This window comes from Phaenicophaeus curvirostris, chromosome 1, assembly GCF_032191515.1.
Source record: "Phaenicophaeus curvirostris isolate KB17595 chromosome 1, BPBGC_Pcur_1.0, whole genome shotgun sequence".
NCBI lineage: Eukaryota > Metazoa > Chordata > Aves > Cuculiformes > Cuculidae > Phaenicophaeus > Phaenicophaeus curvirostris.
The window spans coordinates 202,579,641-202,595,200 of record NC_091392.1 but is presented as its reverse complement, the minus strand read 5'-3'; the positions used below and the strand labels follow the sequence as shown (position 1 = coordinate 202,595,200).

The following is a 15,560-nucleotide window of genomic DNA, read 5'->3' as shown; positions in this document are numbered from 1 at the left end:
TCTTCTCCAGGCTGAAGAAGCCCAACTCTTTCAGCCTGTCCTCATATGGGAGGTGCTCCATTCCTCTGATCATCTTTGTAGCCTCCTCTGGACCCATTCTAGCAGTTCCATCTCCTTCTTATGTGGAGGATTCCAGAATTGGGCACAGTACTCCAGATGAGGTCTCACGAGAGAGGAATAGAAGAATAGTTGTGTTTGGGGGAGAGCATGGGAGGTGGCTGAGGATGTAGCAGCAAGTTAAACAACAGCTCTGTGCTACCAAGTAACTTGGTTAACAAGTTCCCCACCTAATGCAGAGATCACTGCTGTTGTAGTAATCTCAGGGCCATCTGCAGGTCTCACCTTGCTCCTGTTGCAGCTGCACCTTTGCTCATGGGCAGCCCCTTGCCCTGTGCTGGATGCTGTGCAAACACCAGCAACTACCAGCCTGTCCCAGCAAATAAAGACACTTAGAGAAAAGGTCAGTGGTGCGAAACGGGGAATGGAGGAGGCAAATAAATTTGCCAAAAGTCACAGAGCAGATCAGGAGCAGGGCTGGAAATGAGATGGTGACCACCAGGTGCTGGAGCTACCTAAGTCCCCATAACAAGAAAGGAGCTGGACCAGCAGATATTAACAGCAATCTGATGATTTGGAGGCACAGAAAGATGGACCTTTTCAGTTTAAAGGTCATGGTTCAGCCCCAGGACCTATAATCTATTTCGCATGAACTCAGCAAACCAGTTTAAGCAGAAAATCAATGGGACAAGTTTTTCTGCTCCCTGAATAAGGCTATGCTGGAGAGATAAAGCTTGCAGGAATGAAACCAATGGAGAGAATTGGAAAAGCCCATGAAAACCCCAAACCCACCAACTGAAAACCAACAAAACCCTAAAGCCTAAACCATGGCATTTCAGGGACGCAAACCTTTTAACAGAGATAAAAGAAAAGGCAAAACATTTCAATGTAGGTAGAGAACAAATTACTCTACAATTACATTATATTAATCTCTAAAATCACCTGAAATGAATGATGGTTAGTACTTGTGAAACAGAAGCGGGATGCTCATTAGCAAATGAGTTCATGAAACCCTGTGGGAATGAAAGTCCTAGTGAGTGAGGCAATTTGTTAATTTGCTTAATTTTGTGTGCGTGACAGCAGTGAACAAGGAGGCACTGCCGCTGTTTCTTCCCTAAATTAGCAATTTTTCATTATATTATTTTTCTGTGAAGCTTTGCTACTCTGGCGAAGAAAACATTTTGGAAACATCTCACCTACCAGTTGTCCCTGTAACTTGGGTGCCTCTACAAATCAGCCACCCCAGTTGAGAGAGGCACAGACTGGGGAAGATGTGGTGTCCCCTAGTGTCCCAGACCTGAGTGGGTCCTCCCTGGGGACCACAGCGTATGGGGCACCCACCTGAGCCAGGGCAGAAGGAGGGAGAGTTCTCAGCCCTTGGGGCCACCTGTAGCCCAACACCTTCTCACAGACCGTCAGCAGAGGCATCAAAAAGTTACAAAACTCTCTTTTTAATATTTCCTGACCCATCCCAGCTCACAGGGGTGCCCAGGGGACGAGAACAGCAGGGACCCTCAGCACATTAAATATTGGCTTCCCAGCAACAGTGTCCCTCCTGCTGCTGATTACTGTGGTCTTTGGAGTCGCATCTGACATTGAAAAGTTTCAGTATTATTCATTTTGGATCTTCACAGCATTTAATTCCTTTAGTGAGGAATTGCAGACAGTGACCGTCACCATTAACGCTCTTCTGTAATTGTCACAAACGTGTCCCACGCAGCAGCAGGGTGTGTGTCTTGGAAGACAGGAGAGCATTTCCAATTGCACTGGGTTTACATCCAGCTTGTTCACCACAAAGCAGAAAACGCTCTAGCATTATCTACAGCTGAAAAGCAGACACATCATTTGTTTCACATCGAAGCCCTCTTGGATAGACTTTTACTTCAGACTAGCAGAGATAAATGACTTGCTGGAAGATCCTGTTTGTAGGACAGAATATTTATACTGCAGAGACTAGAGATTTTTCTAAAGCTTTATTATTGTTGCATTGAATCAGCATTTGCTACTTGATGTAATCTTGGCAGCACAGCAATATGCTTTTTATTGTTTCAAGAAGAAATGCAGAGTAGCTGTTTTATTTCAAAACAGCATCTTTTTTTTGTTGCTTTAGATGTGCATAGCAGGGCTGTTATAGTATCATAGAATTGCTTGGTTGGAAAAAGACCCTTGAGATCATCGAGTCCAACTGTACCTGTTCACTATTAAGTCGTACCCCTGAGCACTTCATCTACCCATTTTTTCAATACCTCTAGTGATTCTGACTCAACCACCTCCCCGGGCAGCCTCTGCCAGTGCCTGAGAACCCTTTTGGTGAAGAAATTTTTCCTTATGTCCAATCTGAACCTTTCCTGGTGCAAGTTGAGGCCATTTCCTCTCGTCTTTCCACCTGTCAGTTGGGAGAAGAGACCAAACCCCACCTTGCTCCAACCTCCTTTCAGGTAGTTGCAGACAATGATAAGGTCTCCCCTCAGCCTCCTCTTCTCCATGCTAAACAACCCCACTTCCTTCTGCCACCTCTCACAATCCTTGTCCTCCAGCCCTTTCAGCAGCTTCATTCCCCTTCGCTGGACGCGCTCTAACACCTCAATGTCTTTCTTGAAGTGAAGGGCCCAAAATTTAACACAAGATTCAAGGTGGAAGTGACAACAGGTCTCGAAATACATACCAAGAATTTTACCTTTGGAAGGTGACCATCACAGATCATAACTGTGCATATTACCATTTTTATGCAGCTCTGTTTACAGATACAACATCTGCTGGATTAAAGCTCAAAATAATAACTCTCTGATTCTGTATTTTCAAGTAAGGATATTTCTAACTTTGTTAACATACATCCCATGCACTCCAAATCTGCTGAAGAGTATCCACTCTGTCTGACACAGAGCTAAAAACGTTTTATGCTGGTAACTCTTAGAAGTTGCTTAGTGTACCAGACAGTTCTTACATTTTTCAGAAATGCACAGTGTCTTAGGTGCATAAGCACCTTTATGAGAGCACAGTTAAGGAGAATAGGATCTGAAACTCCAGTACTGATATCAATTGCAGCAGGAGGGGCTTCGGAAAATGGGAAACTAAGGAATGAATCAATGCAATTTCCAAAACATTGTACACATGACACGCATCCAGATGCATTTATTTAGCTCTGCTGTTCCCTCTTGCCTTCTCTGTAACCCTACTCACATTGAAGAGTAAATCTTGCTCTCACCCAGTGCCCTGCTCCTCTGCCTTCCTCCCTCCCAAACTAAGTATCTATGTTCTGGTTTAAGCTAAAGCAGTATCAGTTTTCTAACATTTCAGCCAAGTCTCATCTAAGTAATTTCATTTTCTGGAAGTTAACTGCATGTTTGAATATTTCTCTTGAAGTGATAACATAGGGCACTGGTACACAGGAAGGTCAATGTTTAGATCTGTCCCTATGGAAAGGAAGGTCATCTTCAAGTTGGTGGGATGCTGTAAGTGAAAGGAGTGCACATGGGTCACACCTGCAGGGTGGAGAAGACAGGCCAGGTGACCCCAAACTGACCTACAGGGCATTCCATTCCGTATATATCACAGTCTATAAAACTGGGGGTTTGAAAGGGCCAAACCCTCTACTTCGATTGCTTGCACTTAATATGGACTTTGTCTTTTGCCCCCAATCTCAGATTTGTGCATTCCTGAATCCAGTTCCTGAGTCCAGCTCCCACCTGCCATCGAGTCCAGCTTGGGACCTTTCCCCATGTCTGCTCTGCAGCACCAGTGGTGACATAGTAATCAGCAGGATTGATGTAGTATACTTGTATATATTTTCTTATTAATAGTGTTTTCATTATTATTATTATTGTTTCATTAAAACTGTCTTGGCTTTTGTTTCCAGTTTGTATCCCTCTGTCTCTCATTTCCCTTTCCCATTTCCCTCTTGGGGATGGGTGGGAGGTACTGGGACAACAACTGCTCGTGTTTAGCTGCCAATCAGGTCTGGTCCGGGGCTAAATCACGACAATCTATTACCTGAAAAGATCTCTCTGCCTCTCCATATTGTTGACTGCATCTCGTTAGCTGAAAAGACCCTCATCTCTCTAGCTGAAGAGCAAAAGGGTAGGAATTCTTGTTTGAATATTTCTAAAATTCACAAAAGTTAACAGGACGATGACATACAGTATGAACGATGCCACCCAAAGAGGAGGAAAAATGCTGCAGTCCATCCTCATGCAAGATTTGCAGTGGCACCACTGGGACTTTTGCTTCAGCAATAGCTTGGAGAACTCACACCTAAAAAAAAATTTACACAGAATATAAGTTGAATTTATGACATAACAAATAATATTTAATATATAGCATTGAATGCATACACATCAATACCAGTGCTGTAACAACAAAACAGAACTCGTAAAATTAGCAGCAGGTTTTTGCAAGTACAAAAATACACATTTTTTTCAGAACATATATAATAGCAAAATTTATCAGGATATATTATACAAACTCAAAGCATTTAGATAATGCATTACTTTTAATATATTATATGATGTTTTAGATGCTGCATAATAAAATTACATGTGTTCTGCTTGCAATAATACATAATGCCATTTACAGCAACGTTAAGAAACTATTCACAACTTAAACACGAACAGAACAGCCAACAAAGCACAATAAATGAAGCACACAGAGTTGTGAGGTGTTAGTTATAAGCTTCGGCGTTTCTCTTCACAAATTTTTGAGCTTATTCTTTTCTTTCTTTTGCAGTGCGACAGAAAGAACTACACCTATCAAACACACCTTATAAACATACAGAAAACAACACACTTAGTCCTGGGAGTACAATGAAGGGAATACCTATCAGTTTCAGAACAGTAGTATAATACCACAGTTATGGAATCTATATTGACTTTGCACGCTACATCAAAACCACAAAGGACTGGGACTCACATCCGCAAGGCTCAACACATGAGTGGTGAAGTGGAGAGGCCCAGCACGCACCCTGCTGCCCTGGCAGGCTCAGAGAACAGGGTGCTTCTCCTAGTTACCTCCATGGACCTTTCCAGATTTTCAGGAGATTCCTGTTTGCTTGCTTTTTAGCAATTTTTATTATTATCACAATGTTCTTGCAAAGCTTTATGTGAGAATGTTAGTTTCCTAAAAAAAGAAAACCTGTGGATCTGGGGACTGCTCAATTAAATTTGAACAACCTGGATAGTAAACTTAAAATGAACACACATTAACACCAAAGGCATTTTTCTTGATGGTGTTTATTTTAAGTGTTAAGATTCTTCTGCAAGAAAGCTTTGGTCAGTCTCTTCAAACTTTGGATAGCTGTAATGCCCTTCTAGACCTCCTCTTTGATCTTGGATCATGAAGTCTTTCTCTTCCTGTGACTTTCAGAGGTAATGGCTGAATGTCAGGCTTAACCAAATAGCTTTTGACTGTGTCGGTGGGTTTCAGGGGTGCCGGCCTGCTTGTGGGCTCCACCAAGTCCCGCTCAGCCAAAGCATCGGTAGGTTGTGGAGAAGGTGGCACCCTGGTGGGTGTAACCAAACAGTCATCAGCCGCTTCAGCGGCAGTATCTTCGTGTTCCTTTAGTGACTGAAAAGTGCTATCAAAAGGGGAGGAGGTTTCAGTTGGAGTAAACACAGATTGGTCTGAAAACTGAGAGAAAGCACTGTCCAGAGAGCTCATCGATGACATAGATGGAGATGTCCCAGGAGAAGACAGGCTTGAAGAGCTAAATCCTGAGCAAATATTTAATCCCTCTAGCGCCGGAGGGAGGAGGCAATGGGACGAGTCTTTCTTTTCAATGTTTTGTTTTGTGTTGTCACTTTTACCAACATTAATCCCTATAATCAAACTCTGTTTGATAAGCTTTTGCCCCTCCATCTGCAATGACCGAAGCTGACAAAGATAGTCTTCATCTTCATGAGACAGGACAACATCACAGCTGGCTTTGCGTGTTGCCTTCTCATGACCGTTGTCAATGCGGGTGAAGCTGGGGGCAAGGAGGCCAATTGCAGGCTCTGAGGAGCGCCTGTGTCTCCTCAAGGTTTTGAGAGCACCTGAGGTAGCTGCTGAAGAGAAGCCCAGCGCATTGGAGCAGAGAGACGCATTCTCTGAGTTCTCTTGTGATGAAAACTTACGGTGCATGTCAACAGAAATCGTCAACTGTTTCGATTTGGGTTTACTTTGGATTTCATCCACCTCTGTCTGCTCCGAATCGCCATCGCTCAGAGTGAAGACAGACTCCCTGCTTCGGTTATCCTGATCTTGGTTCTTGATCCAGTCGCTGGAAGAAGAGTCAGCTTCATCGTTTGCCTCGTTTTCCAGGCTGTCGTAGGAAGAATCATTCAGATGGAGGGAGGCAGCATCTGCAAGGACAAACCCAGTGTTAACACATCAGTGCCTGAACCACCCTGCTGACAAGTAACTGTATATTTTTTTTGGCAAGTATCCTTTCCTTTCAGGAGCATTAGCCCTTTAAACATTCCTCAAGCATAAATGTTAATAATTTCAGGAAAAAATGCTGTCTAATTGTGAAATGAAAAAACTGAAGTGAATGTGAAGTTGCAGCTCAGTATTCTGATAATTTTTATTATTATTACAATGTTCTTGCAAGGCTTTATGTGAGAATATTACTCAGACAGTTTCCTAAAGAAAAGAAAAACTGTGGGTCTGGGGACTGATCAGTTAAAGGGTTAGGTGGGTTTGGTTTTTGTTTTTTTTTTAGGTGAGGAACTTCAGCAGTAGATAATCCAGCTGTAAAAAACAATTTACACAATACAATATTTTTAAGAGGAACACTATCAAGAAAGTTCTAGTCTCAGTTTAGTCACACCACTTCCACTGAGCGATGTACATCTGCACCCTGTTCCATATATGTGATAATTGGAATTACATTAAATCTCTTTTTCTCTGGGCTACATTAAGCTGACTTATCTCACATTTGCAGCAGACAGAGTTCACATATGGGCAGTCACGATGCCACAGTGCGTGCCTGAAAACTTGTTCAGCTGCCATAACCTATCGTGGATCTGAGCTCTCAGTCTCAGCACATCTCAGTGCAGCAGATCCCACGTGCTCCCAGTCTTGGAGAACAAGAACAAATTTCACTGAATTTCAATAAAATTCACTGGAGGCAGAGCATGAGGAGGTTGGGAGTGCCACATTGAGTCCATTTGGCAGGCCTGAGCAAGTGCCATTACTGCTTTCAGTATAGGCCAGCTGTGGCAGAATTTATTTTATAGAAACACCGCTTTAGAAATTTTTTAAGGAGTGACCCAAAACTCCAGTCAAAATCAACAGTATTATAGGGCTGGAGAGAGAGCGAGCCTCAATGATATACTGGAATGCTCTACCAACTACTTTATAAGACATTTTCAGTCGCCAGTTCCCCAATTTTTCTGTGCTAGGAGCAAAATTGGCAAGGGCCATTGCAACTCTGGTGATCTCTCTCTTTTGATAACAAAGAAAAGATGCTTTCAACCCTAATAAAATGGTGAGACAGCTGTATTATAACCACTGTTGATCAATGACTTCCCCATATCCTGGGAAAGCATAGGCTGGGGCAAAAATTCTAGATTTGAGAGGAAAACTTCTCCAGATTTTTTTACTTCTTTTTCTTTGTTTCCCCTCCTTTTAAACACAGTATTTCAGATGAGATACTATGGGAATTCTTCAGAATAGGAGCAAGTGATTCTTTTCTGTGATATGGCCCAGGTCTGTGATAAGTTGGACAAGTGATTATCACCAATATCTTGGACAAAGGAAAGAGAATAGCAGTATCAGGGAACACAACATGAAGAAGGAATAGCATTCTTCCATGGAATATGCTTGATCTTTTGCCTGGCTAAGATTAGCTGTCTAACAGGATCAAAATATCACCTGTATTACCTGAGCCATTCTCTCTCTTGCATGTCATCAGTATTTCTCCAAAGAGAGAGGTAATTTCATCTCCAAAAATCCTGCAGCAATTCTCAGTGAGGAACTGTACCAGACTAGAAATCTGCAAGAAAGCAATGGGAGAGCAATGTCTTGTCATGATTTCCATTATTCCACTCAGGGCAAGCTCAGCAAACAAATGAGGAACAGATACAAACTGCCCATCCATGATGTGCCTCTCAAGAGCCAGGAACTCCTCTCCCAATCTCCTGGGCCTGAGGAAAACAGTCAGGTCCAGCTAAAATGTCCCAGTGTACATTCCTGTATCTATGTTTTCCATTTCTACTCCATCTTGTTCCAAGGCCACCACACCCATAAATCTTTTTGATGAAAAGCACTTTGCTAATACACTGAGTATTGCTTTATCTCCCTCTCTTTCTTCCAGGCAGATTATGTGAATGGATCGATGAACATTTCTGGAGTCCTGATAAGAGGACAAGTCCTGATCTGAAGAGGTACTGACTGTTTTCACATTTGTAACCAACAGCCTCGTTGAACAGGATGACGACTGGTTTAGTTTTTTACTATACTGCAGTGCCTTTTACCTTTTTTGTAAATTCACTTTCTAGATCAGGACTGGAAGAAGTAGGAGGCCAGAGCAGGCTAGGTGCAATGCAGATAGCCAAATTAAATGCGTTCATCTGGTTCTCTTCGGATCGCATTTCGATACCATGCAGTACTCCAAAGATGTAACGTAACAGAACAACATTGGCTCTGGGGAGTTGCTCTATTAACCTGAAAACACACACAAATGTAATTCATCAAATTATTGACTGGACAAAACCATCTTCCAGAGATACACACACGTCAACATAATGAAAATACACAAACAGAGAAACATAGTCCACCAATTAAACCAAGGAGTGTATCAAGTAAGTGTTCTTGCTCAACTGCTTTCCCTCACTCTGACACATCTTTAAATACTTTCCTGGGAGGACAGAAAACATCCTAACATAATTAAAATTATTCTGTCAAACGAATGAACCCAGTACAATGTGTGACACCTAAGTTGCCTGATAATTCATTATTAAGTTAACAAAACAGTTCAATTGTGTCTCCATGCCATCTAGCTGCTGTGTCTATATATATACACACATATATATATATACATGCCTGAGGTCAGCTAGTGTACAAAGCTCTGTTTCCCATGACATAAACTCTGTCCACTTTTTGGTTTTTATCATCTGCAAGGCTTCCCTTGTCACTACGCTTTGTTATTTCATTCATAATTCCATCTTGGCTTCAAAATGATCACTAAAATTTAAGGTGAATGAGGGGGAAAATATGAGCAATTGATTTCAGCTATCCTTTCACCCAGGACCCCAAAGTTCCCTGTGGATGATTTTGGGTTTGGTGTCACGCAGAAACCCAAGGTTTGGACACATTTATAAATACTATAAATGATTTTTCATGAAAGGATATTTCATTTATTTACTGGCATCCACAAAAGGCAGAAAAGCACGACAAGAGAGAGTTAGGAAACTCTCCCATACAGGCAATCACTTAGATATATATGTAAATTTAAATATAAAGATATTTTCATCATCTATTGCAAAAAATTAATTGCAAATTTTAAGTTGGATGTTTGGGATCCTGCATTCCGGGATATAAAATCACAGAAAAAGAATATAGACAACATAAGTAACTCTACCTTTGGATACTTTTTATCTTCTCTTCATTATTTCCTTGATCCATCACAGAGACCCACTTATCACAGAGCTGGGATGACAAAATGCTGCCTGGAATGTTTCGAAGAAAATCCTTATCAAGAGAAAAGAAGAAGAAAACACTTGAAGAGCTGTTCTGAAGCACAGAAGGGAATAGGAATAAACTATGCAGATACAAGAGGATGTAACAGTGGGACAGCACTGGTTGACAAGAATCTTGTTCCACACAGCAACCAAAACCATTTGAGATAAAGAAGTAATTTGGATTATGCTTAAAGCGAATATTTTTTCTGCCCTGTCCTCATCCTTTCCTGTCAAAATAGAGGTATTTGGATGCTTCATCTGCTATTTATGAACTAAAAAAATCTGCAGTGGGACCGGTTATTTTGACACTGCCTATCTTATCTGCAGTCTCTGTTTCTTCTCCTCAGCTGATAAGCTCCAAAACCACCAGACCATAGGCGCTCCAAAGCATCCCTACTTTCCTTCTCCTAATCAATCCTTTTTGGTAACAGAGGATTTATACAAGCCATGGATAAGTCTCACTATTCCTGTTTCCTAACACCCTAGCCCCTGGCAGGCAAACTTGTAATCTGGGGAGGAGAATCCCAGCTTCACAAACAAGCTAGCATAAGAGAAGCTATGTGCACATAAACAACATATTTTTTCTTAGATATTAACTGCCTACATGCTCTTCACTGTGATAACTACTAAGCAATTATCCCTCAATGAAACTGTTACTATAAGATGAGTATTGCACACCAGCACTTTCCATGGTGCAGCTGCCCTGCCCTAGGTGCATGTCCTAAACCCACCAGTAGGGAAATAATTGTGTTTCACCCATGCAAACTTCTCACATGGTAGCAACAGGAATGGCTTTCTGCAATAAAAATAATCCACTGAAGCATTGCTTACTCGAAAATGCAGATTATGATTTCTTTTAAGCAAAAACTACACATACACTGATGCACTGTATTAAAATGTGAAAAGAAATTTGCTGATCCTCCTTGTAGCTGAAATTTTACTGAAAGCCTGGGATGTTTTCTGCACGAGCAACATAGTTGTTAACATACAAGTCTGCATGGAAAGTTAATCCATGGGAAAATTAATCCAAATATTTTGGGCAACACTATATAATCACAAGGATCTGTAGTGTAAGCTATTACTGATGAGAAAGGAAATAAGTCTGCAAACCTGCCTTCCTGGTGTTTCATTTACTTTAAGCAGAGAAAGAAAGTCTCGGATTGTAACTGAAAAACAGGAAAGCTAGCAGTAAAACATGCTGGCTAGTCTTTGTCCCCACCTTAATCCAGGGGTACCTTGTTTGAAGATACTTGTTACTTTAATGGGACAGCCCACTCATCTTAATTCAGATCACCACCAGATACCTTTCTGGGCCTGTTCTTGTGAAAAAGTCCTACTTGTTTGTGCCTGGGATCCACATTGCTTTCACTCAAAAGCAGGAAAGGAACCTTGTTCACATACCTTAAACAAAGAAGCTGTCACAAATATGGATTCACAGGCTAGGTCCACTTCAGCACCTGAATCAAGCTTCTCCTTGAGTTCTTTGCAGGTTTTTGCACTTCCAGAACGTCTGAAAATACCCTCAGTGGAAGGGCCCTCTTGGTAAAGGAGGGAAAGCATGTCCTAAGGAAAATTAAAAGGCAGAGAGGCTTTCTCAGAAATACATTTCATTGTCTAGTGCCATTAAAATGTAGTTTAAAATGTCACAGGTGAAAACCTCCAAGTCCTGCAAAAGCTCACAAATCAAACCCAAGTCAAGGCTCACCATCCAAGCCATGGTCTGGAGCACTGAGTTTGGAAAGCACTCCATCAGAAATACTGCACTACCACTGCTGAGCACTGTCCTCCTGCATGACGTTTCAAGATCTGCACAAGTTTGGGCTAGGTAATTTAGATGTATAAACACTGTGGTATGGAAAAAGTGAGAGTAGTTTGCCTAATCCGAAGCTCTGCATCTGACAGTGGCTTCAGCTACTTTTCAGGAAGATATGAAACCCTCACTACTCATCAGAGTGTTCAATAATATCATTGACCAGAGATGAAGACTTCTGTCCCATGCCTGATATCTGAGAAAAATGAGTTTTATCTAATCTGGCAAGTGCTTTATTAATATCTATCTGCATTCCTGCAGCAAATCAGAATAAGATTTTTACCCCTTTTGCTTCTTGTGAGTAGTATCACACTCTACAAGCCAGGCTGCTAGCGGGACAACCTCCAAGGAAAGGTGCTCCTGTCTGGGAGCTCATCCAGAGGGGGTCAAAGCTTGACTTCACAACACCTCTGAAATCAATGAGGCTTCAGAGGAGTAAATGGGTAGGCAGCTCACTACATGAGATATTTAAAAGGAAAGGGAAAGCAAGCAGTTTCTTTCCTAGCTTTTAAAAATAGCAGGAGGGCCTGACTACTTCTGCTAAATGAGAGAAGAAAATGAGCAGAAAAGGAAATGCTGAAATTAGAGACCTCTCTTGAGGTAATGCGTACATGACATTTTCCAGCTGCTTAATTCTGTAGTCTCCTGTGGATCATCTTTAAACACGCTGGTCACCTTTCCCCAGGCCTGCTCCAAATGAGATGGAATTTGTCATGTTTGTCTCTTCCGAGAGGCAAACACATGCAGACAATTGCTGGGATTACATGCATGTATATGGTGGTCTGAGGATGAAAAGAGATGGCAAGGAAAGGGACACTGGGGGAGAGTCTGTCATCATTAAACTGTAACATTAGTAACTAAACGGTGAGGTTCGGTGACTTTCCTAATCTGGGCCATAAGAAAGGTCTTTCTGACACACAGCAACACAAATAAGTGTAATGGAAACTATTCTTTTTACTTCTCTTCTTTAACATTTTTTCTCACTCTTGCAAAGTAGAAAGCTAAGCACTCAGGTAAGTGCAGAAACTTTGGAGTAGCACCTTCATGGCAGCAGGACTTGTGTCAGCATTTCCATTTTCTTTGCAGGGATTTAGAGCACTGCTGTCAAAACAGGCTGAGTCCCAAAGCACAGGATCTTAGTGCAAGAACACAGGCTTCAAAAATGTATTTTGAAAAACTGGGAATCCCGTCTTCAAGCAGTAAATCCAGACAAAATTACACAAATGAAGCTAATGGCACTAGACAATTCAGTGTGACAATGGGTAAAAGAGATCCCTTTAGCAGTGAAAGCAAGTTTGTAGCTCTAAAGCAGAGTTATCAAATATGTCTGCAGCATTCATGCCTGATATTTTCCTTTTCTTGTAGGTAAATCCCACATAGTCCCTCGGATGTAGTGTTTCATTCTCCAGAGATGCTGTGTGAAATCAAAAGTAAGATACGTTTTGTGGCTTAAATGCAATGTACAAGACTCAAAGGATAAAGTCTACCAAGCTGTGATTCTGTGCTTGCTAACTTTGATTTTTTTCGGATAAAAATTTACTAATATTTATAGGTTCTTACAGAATCATCTCTGGAGGGCTTATTTAAGGGACACAAATGCACACTTATTTCCCAAATGAAAATGAAAAATCCATAGTATTAGAAGATCTAAAAAGTCCTGGTATGATTTACTACTCAGGCAGTGATAAAGCAGCACATCAAGCTTAGGAGAAAAAGCATCTCTTCCTGCATGCTGTTGTAATCCCACTGATGTCAGGGGTTACAATGGTGTTAGGATTAGGGTCCTGATTCGCTGGGGCTCACTCCCACTCTGTAAACATTTCAGCTGCTGCATCAACAACAGGGCAGTCCTCAGTCCTGCCCCAAAATGACACTTAGCTGCTTTAATTATGCCTAGGACTAGGCTTTAGGACAGCCTCTTTCATATCCCTGGACTGGTTTTCAGATCACTCACAGCACCAGCGCTCCATTGAAACAGGTTGAAAAGAGGCTGAGGTGGTTCTGCAGCCTCCACCTTCCCACCCATTTTTGCAGCGGTGCTATCAGATTAAAAACAAGGACGCAGAGAGCTTGCCTGCTTTGTGATGCCTCTGAGAAAGGCTCTGAAACTGTCTTCTTAAGGGCAGGTAGCATTTGTATCAAGCGTGGGTTAGCTATACAGGGCAGTAGATGTCACATCTGTTGCGCTGGGGATTTTACACAGATGGGAGTGGTTTTAAAAGTATATGTGAATGTGGCATTTATTTACACTGCTTAAGTGAGGATTAGGGGATCGGGCTTGTAGTGCGGTTACACTATAAAGAAGAAACAGCTCACAGCATAAGAATGATCACATACATTTCTCTAGCTGTTTGGCAATAACCAGGCCTGACCACAGCAGGTGTTAAAAACCAAAGTTCTTGCTGAGAACCACGAATGAGGTTTCCTTCTGGTTTTTCTGCTTGGATAACTTCACTATCCCATTTACATAGTATCCCCGTGTTCTCATTCACTACAGAAAGAAATGCCACCAGTGCAAGAGCCAGCCCTGAGCCTAGGACTCACCAAGAGGGGTTTGGGCAGGTTGTCATCTTCACAGATGGCTGTTAGCAAGAGGCCAAAGAGCTTCCCTGGAGCAGCAGATGTTGCGGAGAGGGGTGCATTGTCCAAGTGAGTGCCTGGGCCACGCCAAAAAGCCCAGTTTATGATAGATCTTTTCCTTTTACATGACTTCTGGCTTAAGTCTGGGAAAAGAGAAAGGTGTTTATTAGAAGAAATGCATTTCAATTCTAATTCCAGTATTTGTTTCGCAGTGGTTGCTATGGTTTCAAACGAAAAAATGTCATGAACTCAACCAACTCCTTGGCATCCACCTCAGCCTAATTTACCATGAGCATACCTGGGTTTGTGTGTGTGTGTGTGGAGAATGTGCTGCCTTACCCACTCTTACCTGCTCTTAAGAGGATCACCAGGATCTGAACTGCATTGCTGGACCACAGTGTCAGCAATTACTGCTACATGCAGGACGGTAAACCTCAGCCCACTGACTTCACACAGAGCTGGACAATACTAAATAACTCATTTCCCACCTACAGGTGCAAGACCACAGGCCTTCTTTGGAAAAAAAAAAAAATAAACACCACTGCCCTCACCTTGGCCTGCTGTCCAGAGACATCCTAGTTTCCCTGGCAATGCAGGAGAAGAGCTGTGCCCTGCACAAGTAACACCAAAGAATCAACTAATGGGGTGAGACGTATTCACACCAGGAAAAGCTGCCACTTTTGCTGTCTTTTCCACAAAGCAAGGGTGTCATCAGTGCCCTCGCTCCAAGCATTTGATGACCGTGGCCCAGTAACGGTGCCTGCATTTTAATCAACACCTTCCAGATGGCATTTCATCATGCTGCTAATGTACTGATGGAGTACAAACTTCGTTTGTCTTTATTTATTTTGATGTATTTCATGATATATCTAAAGAGCAACACTAACTGAAGCTCTTATGTGCAGTGCATAGAGAAGGAAATACTGGTATTGGGACAGAAAAAATGTCATGACAGGTTTTTTCGTGTGACCTTTCTCAGCATCAGCCAGTGCAAGTTCTTCTTAACAGCATGGGCTACTGGTTGAGACTGTTGATGACAAAAGTGCTACTCAGAATGCACTTACTTTGACATATTTTTCCTTTTCTAGATGTTTTCAAGCCAGTCAATTTTGATTTAGTAGCTTACCCACTCCGTGCACCTTTCTATTAGTTGGTTAGTCTGGACATTAGGAAAAAATTTTTCACAGAAAGGGTCATTGGACACTGGAACAGGCTGCCCAGGGAGGTGGTTGAGTCACCTTCCCTGGAGGTGTTTAAGGCACGGGTGGACGAGGTGCTATGGGGCATGGTTTAGTGTTTGATAGGAATGGTTGCACTTGATGATCCAGTGGGTCTCTTCCAACCTGGTTATTCTATGATTCTATGATTTTGCTTTCTGCTGTTATGGAGGGCAGAGGGTAGAAGCAAGACTTGCAGTAGGAAGGTTTCTGGTATAATACCATATTTTTCTCTCCTAT

The 15,560-nt window shown here is 42.0% G+C and overlaps 1 protein-coding gene across 1 annotated transcript in view; it reads right to left on the bottom strand.

Moving 5' to 3' along the window:
- Positions 1-4,343: 4,343 nt before the first annotated feature.
- ARHGAP20 (Rho GTPase activating protein 20) overlaps positions 4,344-15,560 on the bottom strand; it is a 69,531-nt gene continuing 58,314 nt past the window's right edge. Inside the window, 7 exon segments of the mRNA XM_069883474.1 lie at positions 4,344-5,384; positions 5,386-6,392; positions 7,915-8,026; positions 8,508-8,697; positions 9,614-9,723; positions 11,115-11,276; positions 14,068-14,246. Coding sequence (XP_069739575.1) covers positions 5,295-5,384; positions 5,386-6,392; positions 7,915-8,026; positions 8,508-8,697; positions 9,614-9,723; positions 11,115-11,276; positions 14,068-14,246 — 1,850 coding nt within the window. The 3' untranslated portion in view covers positions 4,344-5,294.